At 38.3% G+C, this 10,068-nt stretch overlaps 1 protein-coding gene across 4 annotated transcripts in view; it reads left to right on the forward strand.

Annotated features, from left to right (window-relative positions):
- The window catches only part of slc5a10 (solute carrier family 5 member 10), a 31,425-nt gene extending 21,394 nt beyond the window's left edge, over positions 1-10,031 (forward strand). For all 4 annotated transcript variants that reach the window (XM_067585134.1, XM_067585133.1, XM_067585132.1 and 1 more), the window contains 6 exons: positions 1,213-1,320; positions 1,416-1,566; positions 1,757-1,925; positions 6,225-6,440; positions 8,011-8,104; positions 8,242-10,031. In XM_067585134.1, coding sequence (XP_067441235.1) covers positions 1,213-1,320; positions 1,416-1,566; positions 1,757-1,925; positions 6,225-6,440; positions 8,011-8,104; positions 8,242-8,438 — 935 coding nt within the window. In that variant the 3' untranslated portion in view covers positions 8,439-10,031. The remainder of the gene's footprint in view (positions 1-1,212; positions 1,321-1,415; positions 1,567-1,756; positions 1,926-6,224; positions 6,441-8,010; positions 8,105-8,241) is intronic.
- The last annotated feature ends 37 nt before the right edge of the window (positions 10,032-10,068 follow it).

Here is a 10,068-nt window from a genome sequence, read left to right on the forward strand (position 1 = left end):
CCGCTCCCATTAGGATAGAAATATTTCATCATAGGATAAAAGTGATGACTCAGAACAACTTTGTATTGATTTGCAGTGACCCGTCTCTCTAAGGAGACAAAAACCATGCCAGCAAAGTGCCCCCCACAGGATAACAGAGACACCGGATCCACTCACTGTAGGGGTCAAGCATTCAGACCTGTACCGTTCTCTTGGTGAATGTTACACATGCACTCGTTCACTTTTGAGAATATGGTGGTTATGACTCATCTGACCATATCACTTTCTTCCACATCTCTGTAGACCAGTGCTTGTGGTTCATGCACCACTGAACTCTCAAATGTGCTTTCATCTCTATAATAAGGGGTTTATACACTGTAACCCTACTATAACATCCCTCTCTCTGTAATTGTCAACAGACTATTCTTGCTGACTCAGTCTGATCACATCCTGCATTGACATTCACAGTCACCTGAGGAAGAGTTGATCTTCTGTTTTTCCTTACATATCACGCTAATGCTCGAGCATCACGGTCATTAAATGTGCGCTGTCAACCACAGTTTTTGACCCTGTTTACCGACGTCTTCCCCACAGATCTAAATGCAGATGTCACTTAAGTCACTGTTCCTATTGAAACACCAGCCAGTTGAACAGTCTTTGTGACTGAAGCTCCTGCCATCTGTACCCCAACAATGAACCTTCTTTCAAAGTCACTTAGATCTTTTCCTCTCGCCATCTTGATACAAAATCTGAATCAACTGGGCCTGCTCAGCATTTTTATACACGCCACAGAGCATGATTAGATGTTTACTGCTTAATTGTACCATGCAGTGCACTTGTGTGGAAGCATCTGCATTCATTACGTTTCTCCACTCATTTATTCCTTTAATTTGTATTTCGTCTGTATATATAAATAGTATTTGTTAGTCGTTTGTCACTGCCCATGAAGAGCAATTCTCAGTTGAGATTAGAATAATAGAATTGAATAGAGAGTGTTTACTGCAAAATAAAGATCAAGTCTAACATTATTGTCTTCTGTAAAATGTCACAAACCATTTCTTGCTGGATTTAATTAACTATTTTTGTTCTTAAGCTGAATGTTATAACACTTTGTGCAGCTCCTCATGAGTAGAAATTAGTGCAAAGGAACATGAATTCTGCATGAGTAGAATATTTTGTTACTGCTTCCGCTCCTGTGTGTAAATGACCTTTGACTGTGTCTTCATGTTTCAGACACTGTAGGATGTGTTGACCCTGAGGAGTGCGTGCGAGTGTGTGGAGCCGAGGTGGGATGCTCCAACATCGCCTTTCCCAAACTTGTCATTGAGCTCATGCCAAGTGGTGAGAATACTGTGATAACTTCAAATATCTCATAGTATATAGTAGAATACAAAGGTTTTTACTTGTATATGCATCCGTGCGTGTGTGTGTGACAGGCCTGCGGGGGCTTATGATAGCGGTGATGATGGCTGCTCTGATGTCATCACTGACCTCCATCTTCAACAGCAGCTCCACACTGTTCACCATGGACATCTGGAAGAAGCACCGCCCCCGAGCCACAGAGAAAGAGCTTCTACTGGTCGGCAGGTATGAAACCCACACGAGGAAGTGACTCAGCAGGGTTGCCCAATGGTTAAAGAGGCGTTCAGCCTCATGCAGATTTTTCTCCCTCTGTCCAAGCAAGAGGGTGCAAGCATCAATAAAGAAAAGAAAAGTTTACAGTATGTGTTCGGCTTGTGTGTACACGAGAAACTGAAAGATGTGTTGTTTGTTCCAGGATCGTGACTGTGATCTTGGTGGTGGTGAGTGTGGTGTGGATCCCCATCCTGCAGTCGGCCAACAGCGGCCAGCTGTACGTTTACATCCAGTCAGTGACGAGCTACCTCGCTCCGCCTGTCACTGCTGTCTTCACTCTGGCTGTCTTCTGGAAGAGGACCAATGAGCAGGTAACACACACACACATGCATGTCTTCCAAGAGCCCTTATATTACAATCAAGGTTGCAACTAACGATTATTTGATCATTTTTATTTAAACACAATTTTACGGTGTAGGGATTGAGTTAAAAGTTTGGTATCCACAAAGAAAGAAAACAAGCAGATAGAAATCACATGACTCCACCCTACTAGCTCCCAAATTAAATATTTATAGAATATTGGGAACAATGATTACTTTGAACTTAATTTGAACACAGTGTCCCAGAGCGTGAGCTGATGTCTTCACATTGCTTGTGTGGTCTGATTAACAGCCCAAGACCTAAAGAAATGGAAATTTATAGTAACATACTGCAACAAAAAACAGCAAATCCTTATATATTAGAGGCTAGAACCGGCAAATGTTTGGCATTTATCCTTCATAAACAATTAATCAGTTGTGAAAATTGTTGATTCTTTTTCTGCAGATCAACCAAATGATTAGTTGACATTTCTGCTCTATCTGCAATCAGAGACATAGTTGCACATAAGTGCACCAGTATTTCCCAAAGAAAATTAGCAGAATAAAGTAAAGAAGTCTCATTTTAAGAACAAAACAACTTTAAGAACTTAAAAGAACAAAGTCACAAGATATGACTATTTAGCATACAGAGGAAGCACACACAATTCAAAGTTTAATCCTTTCTGGACACCAAACTACACAGGAGTTTCTTTTTTGAAAGAGAGTTTTGAGGTTTTCCTCTGTGCACTGTTTGTCCTCTCTCCTACAGTACACTGTACTGGTTTGCAGTTTTATTAGTCTCACATGGGTTCCCGCTGAGTGGAAACATGCCTCACTCATTGCTTTGTAATGTGTTGAGCCCATGTGTGAGTGTTTGTGCACATATGAATGTTTGTGTGTGTTATTCACTCAGTTTTTGAAATGTATTGTTTATTATTTCCGGTGTAGGAATCAGCCTGAGCTACCGTTCTGCTCTCTCACGTTAATAAATGAAAGCGATTGTGTCCGTCTGATAACAGCGAGTTCAAGTGAGGGGAAGAGCGATTATGAGAAGATAACGATTACAGAGTGTGACAGAGGAGATAACAATGCAGCAGAGAACAAAGTGTGTATCAGCCCAGAGCTAATAATGCATGTGTTTAAACATCTTTCAACTGCAAGTAAAGACCAGCCCACTGAATAGTTGAGATTCAATCCCTGTTTTAATGGAGCAGTTCCTGGGTGTGTCTGCTTTCTGCTGGCATGCTGTTAAACTATTAAAATGAAGAGGATTTTCTCAAGGGGGGGTTCTTCAGAATGAAAGGGTTTTCCCCTTTTATTATAATGTCAATCTTACCTTTTTAAAACTCTGAATGAAACCACAAACAGACCATACTTAAAATGTGTTCCAATGAATTTGCCTGGGGTTACATCATGTGCTGGCAGTAGTCCAGCAAACACGATTCGCAGGTCAAAAGACATCTCTGTGACACGTAATCATTTTCTTAACAGTATAACTAGCTACAGGCACTGGAATGCTTATATGTAACCTAGATGTCTAAAAATGTTCACAAGCCCATTTTATTTGACTAAAATCATCCCTACTGGGAGGGGTTATAAAATGTCACAGTCATACATTTCTTTTAGATGTTACCATTTCAGATTAGACCTATAAAACGTTGTTAAGAGGGGTCAATAACACTGTTACACAAAATGTATGAGCTATTTATTTGTTCAGATAAACACAGTGAGCATGTTGCTTTAAGAATATTACTGGTGCTGATTCATGGGGTCAAAGGGTACACGCTACCGCACAGGATGTGTCAAACGCTGACTAGTCTGACACTGTAGACTCAGTAGAGAGCAAAGACTATAGACTTATTTACACAGGATAAGGACGTGTATGTTCTTTGAGCCAGGGTGTAATTCATAAAAACAGTAATTAACCCTGTAATTAGTGTCATTATAGTCTCTGTCTCCTTTTGTATGACTGCAAGTACATTTGGGGGATTTTAGGGATTTTATTCCAAATTAGTACATATATTTTGGTGTTTTAAGATTTATCTAACTAAAAACCAGAAAAACAGACTATGCTTATCAACTTAACAACAATAATAACTATTAATTTAAATCTTTTTTTTCCCAAAAGTACTACTTTCACAATAGAAAGAAAGATAAACAGATCAAAGACAGAAATGGATTGATTGAAAAGATAGATAACTTTATCAATCCCCAGATGGGAAACTAGTTTGGTCATCCATGCACAATAACAAAATATAAACAAGTCAGACAGCTGACACTCATAGACTGCTAGGTGTGTCGGTGCACTGTTAGACAGAGAGTTAAACACACTTTCAATAAAGGTTGAAGACAGTGGTGAAAACAGTACTACAACAAATTCAACCACAATAATGGTGATTACAAATCAGAAAAAGACACTGTGAACATTATGAAGAATATCAGATAGTAAAACTTTAAAGTCCCTCAGAGGAACAAGTGTCTCTTCTGCAGTTCATTCCAGTAGTAAAGTGCATAGTACCAGAAAATAGTCTTCCCCACTGCAGCGTTTATATGAGTTCAATACAGTTTGTCAAATGAAGAACTGAAACTGGATTCACAAAACTATAAACTATCTGTCAAATTAGTTACATTATTCATGGAGGAAGAAACAAAGAATTATCAATAAAGATCAATAGAGGATCAAGAAGTACAACACAGTAATTACTAGTAAATGTACACTAGATTAAAAGTAAAAAGAGTAAAATATTTAACTTTTAGCCCAACAGTAATTCAACACTTATAAAATGGGTAGTTAAATCTTGCAATCTGATTGGTAGATAGCCATGGTATAATTAGCGTATACTACAGCTATGACGTTTAATGTTCTTTTACAGTTATATTTTTAATTATCACTCCACTAATAAAATGTTGCCTGCAATCTGTAAGCAAGCAGGGACGATGTGGACCTACACTAACAACTGTCTCCGTAGCACCATGGTGCAAAAAATTTCGGATGTCCGTAAGCGGACACAGATGTGAGAGCTCTCTCCTGAGTTATTGGTGACTGAAACTCAGTGTCTGGAGAAGGTGGAGCAGCATCCTCGCTTGCGGCACCAAGCAATGAATCTCCCAACAAAATGAGTAGACCGCCTAACGTTATTGCAAACACTTTGCAATGTGACCCCAGTGACATTGGACAGTATATTCATGGGTGTATAATTAATGGGAACGTTCAAATGAATGTGAATAAATAAACTCTGGTTAGATCGCTCATTAGCTTAAACATTAGTTTAGCAGTTTACTAGCTGGGAACTACTTTCTTGTAATTGAGTCTTGTAATGTAATTGTTATTTAATAAAAAAGTTTTTATTGGATTGTGTCCATAATTTCTAAATTATAATATTTGGTAACCGTTTTATAAAAGCAATATCTCACTCCTCGCGGTGGTATATTGTGATGAAGGGGGTCGTCAGTCCTCTGCAATGCCCTTCGTGAGATAATGCTTAATTAGTCACTTAGAATGTTGAATCAGCTAAACATTAGCTAAGATAGCTAGTAAAGTGGCTACGTTGGTTAGCGGTAAACTGATCATAGGAAAATTGTATTCCACTAAATCACAAATCAACAATCATAAAACAGCTGTAATGAAAGTGTATGTTCAGATAACACTCTAACAAGGGGATTTGTGGAGTACATAAAAGATAGATAAAAGATCTAAAAAGGTCTGTCAATATTTGCCTGAACACAGATCAGACAAAATGGTGGATGTAACAATGTCAGTTAAGTTGTAACTGTCAGTAAGCCGTACTGCAGGCCGAACACATTGTGCCATTACAATAGTATCAAAATCTAAACACACCTAAAAACAGGACCAGTAACACAAGCAATAAATATCAAATAAAACCTTTAAAATGAACAAATGCAAATAAAACAGTTGAGAGTGTTAGGATGGGGAACAGAGAAAAGAGGAAAAGTGAAAAAATGTGATGAGAAGTAAAACAAAGGTACAGATGTTTGCTTTGTGTGCGTGTTGTTTCAAGCATGATTCAGTCCGACTGCACAGATCACATTCTTCGCCAACGTTTGAAAGAGAAGGAGACAGAGAGTTATTTGTGTCACAGCACGTGAGTGTACTTAAGAGAGTGACACAGTGATGACAGATTGTCATGGTGGGAAAGTGAGAGTGTTGTGAGCCGAACACACCCAAGTGTGACCCAGAACTTCTCCAGGAATTAAACGGACACCTTCAGCAACAGGAAGTTCAGCATGTTAGTTCAACAAGGCATGCAGTGTAACCTGTACGCGTTTATGTGTGTGCTTGTGTGTCTTCAGGGTGCGTTCTGGGGCCTGATGGTGGGTTTGGTGGTGGGTGTGTGTAGGATGGTGCTGGAGTTTGCCTTCCCGCCTCCCAGATGCGGCATTGTGGACTCAGCACCCGCGGTGCTGCGCAGCGTCCACTACCTCCACTTCGCCATTCTGCTCTGCGGCCTCACTGCTATTGTGGTTACCATAGTATCACTGCTCACGCCGCCGCCCAGCCATGAACAGGTGTGTACACATAGATATAGTAAATAACAGAACGTTAAAGGGAAGTAAGCTTATGTAAGTGGTTTTGTTGATACACCTGTAATGTTATCAATTAGAAAAGAGAGGTATCTGAACTGACGGCTGCACAACTGTGAGCTGATTATGTGACGGCTGGCCTCTGTCACAGGACGGTGAAAGAGACCATGCCTACCTAAATCCATAAGATCAACAATCCACCAAAGAGAGCAGAGTTTTAGTTCAGTTCAACTATTGTTGCACAGCATAGAATGACACATGTAATGCTTCATGTTTCAAGTCTCATTCACGCCGGAGATCATTTGGTACGACTTTGGCCTGTATATGAACTCAAAATGCTTTAAACAGTCAGTCTTAATGATTAATAACACACACACACTGTTATACACTCATTCATCATGTTGATCCATAACCCAGTGATGGAAGAAGTATTCAGCTCCTACAGTAAAAGTAGAAATACCACAGTATAACCCATAACCCCAAGTAAATGTCCTGCATTCAAGATTTCACTTAAAGGTGACATGTTATGCATATTTCCAGGTTCATAATTGTATTTTGGGGGTCTGCTAATTAATGTTTGCATACTTCAATGTTCAAACTCAATATTTGTCTCATACTGGCCAGTGCTGCAGCATCTCCTTTCACCCTCAGGAACACATATTTATGTGTCTAAGCAATAAAAAAGGAAATGTTGCATAATAGGTGACCTTAAGTAAACGTATTAAGAGCAAAATGTACTTAAAGTATCGAAAGTAAAAGTACTAATAATGGAAAATGCATTCAGTGTTATATTGTTCATATATATATGAATATATATTGTTGGGTTATTATTACTTATGTATAAGCAAATATGACTAACGTATGAGCAGCATTTTAATTGAACAATTGTATATATTGTTTGGTAGTTTCATCTGTATCAATGCATCATATTTTCAAAATTGATCATATGCTTTACATGCAAAATCTTAATCTGAAGTAATAGTAACTATAGCTGTAATGTAAATCTAATGCAGTATAAAGTACAATATTAGTAGAAGTAGTATAAAATGGAAAAGTACAAGTACCTCAAAACTGGTACTGAAGTACAGTACTTAAGTAAATGTGCTTGTGTTATTTTTCACCACTGCCATGCCTGTAACCTCTTATATACACAAACACTCAGATTTGCCATCTATCAGACAAAGTTTGAGATGACGGATGTCTCTGTGTCATCTAAGGTGAAGAACTATTGATCAGAATTAATCCTAAGAATCAAGTATTGACTGATAGAAATGAAACTCAACAACCTTGACTGGAAATAATACATGTATATACAAAACTGTACACATGCTTGAATGATCTAACAGTTTTACTCAGATTAAGACCCACTGCACTCCACCCTGTAAATGTATGAATACAGTATATATTATTAAGTATATATCATCATGTCTGGATATTATCAATGTATAAACACACTGTCAGCTTCTCTGGAGGCAGTATAAGTTGTATTGATGCCCAATTTGAATCGCTTCTCAGGATATAAAGTTTTTTTCATGTCCTCTCTCTTCTCTCTCAGGTGTGTAACCTGACCTGGTGGACTCTGACTGAAGAGCCTCAAAGAGAAATTCCTCTACAGAAAGTGTCGTCTGTAAGCCAACGTACTTCCCAAGGTAGGAGTCTGAATATTCAAGCTTCCTTGGAATAAAACCAGTCATCATGTGATAAACAAAAAGTCATCTACACACACACACACTGTCAGAGGATTGTTGTGAGTAACTTCCTGTGTCCGCTCTGTGTGATGTTGCAGGCTCTGAGCTGGCGCGGCGGGGGGGGGCATGTGGTCGGGGGGCGGGATTGTGTATCGCAGCAATGCGGCGATCAGAGGAGACTCCAGCTCCCAGGGTTCCTAGCGTCAGAGAGAGCGTATTCTGGTCTAGATTCTGCTGTGTTAATGCGCTCCTGCTGGTCAGCATTAACATTTTTCTCTATGCATACTTTGCCTGAGTGAAGGCGCAGATTTGAACATCCTGCCTCACCCAAATCCTGCTGAACACCAGCCAATACCCCCAAAGGAAGTAGAAACTCTGCCCACCTGCCAAACAGCCGCTGATTTCCCCACATCCGATAGGGGGGGGGGGGGGGGGGGGGGGGGGGGGGGGGCATGACTTTATCTGAATCCTTCAGAAATCAAGGGTATATATTCCATAAAGTGAAGCCTGCAAATGTGAATTCAGGTGCATTTAAGTAATAAAAACATTTGTCTCGTCTGTATAATCCTATAAAATGTGTTTTAATGATAGAAAATGTTAAAAAACTTTAATTATGCATCAGAATCAACATCAAAATACACATAATTAGAGCTGCAACTAATGATCATTGTCATTATCCATTAATCTGTCTTATTTTTATAAATTAATCGATTAATCATTTTGTCTAGAAAATGTCAGAAAATAGTGAAAATGACCTTTATAATATCTCAGTCAGTCAAAGGTGATGTCTTCAAATGTTCTTTCTTTTGTCCGACCAACAGTCCAAAACACAAATATATTCAGTTTACTATCAAGAATGACAAAGAAAAGCGTTACATCATCTCATCTAAGAAGCTGAACCAACACATTTTTGGCATATTTGCTTAAAAATTACTAAAATGTTATTTTGATTATCAAAATAATTGCAGATTAATTTCTGTAAATGGACTAATCATTCAGTCCTCTAATCGTTGTAGCTCTACTTGTAATGATTGACAATCACAGGATACATAAAAAATGCTGCGTTTCACAATGTTTTGAAATCCTGAGCAGCTCCAGCTGGCAGAGTCAGTGTTTTCTTTAAAATTTATTAGGCATGCAGTATTTCAACAGATGTGCTTTGATGTTTATCTGTTTTTACTATTTCTACAGTGCAGACTATTGTTTTTCCCCGACCACAATATGTTTCCCATCCCACCCGTTTCATTGTATAATCTTGTTTACACATTTTTCTGTCTTGATTTTGGAGCAATATGTAAACTTTCTTATGTCACTACTTTGACCAATATGGTTCCCTGATTTGATTTGTGGAATCAAATTAGACAAAACTTTTAACAAGCAAATACAAACGTGCAGTTTATACTTGACGCAATATCAACAGTAACAGAAACACTATCACACTTCATCCTGCACTTAATGTTAACAAATGTTTGTGTAAATGATATAGTAGAACACTTAAAGTTGTTGTGGCGTGTGATTTAGATCATTTTGAAGCTACTTTGTAATATGTTAATGTTAATTACAGTTTTATGTTCAAGACCTTGTATGTTTGTTAGTGTTTGCAAATTTAATTTTTGCTCAAGCAAAAGTTTTTGAGAAGCAGACTTTTTCCTCTCGTGTTTATTTGTGTGATTTTGCTTGTTTTATGAATGTCTTTCAGCCTTTTTCTGGACTCTGTTTTAGGTCCCAACATTCTCAGAAATAGAAATGAGTATGGAAAGACTCTTTTGTTCTGTATTCAAGAGCACAGTGGATGCTCCAAATGGATTATATAGAAATAGAAATTAGAGGGATGTAAAAATATATGTTTCATTAAAAGATATATGAGACTAATTACAGTTTAATAGTCTTAGAAATCTCCTTTTCTGCATATCATCAGACCCCAC

This window comes from Thunnus thynnus, chromosome 3 (assembly GCF_963924715.1).
Source record: "Thunnus thynnus chromosome 3, fThuThy2.1, whole genome shotgun sequence".
Taxonomy (NCBI): domain Eukaryota; kingdom Metazoa; phylum Chordata; class Actinopteri; order Scombriformes; family Scombridae; genus Thunnus; species Thunnus thynnus.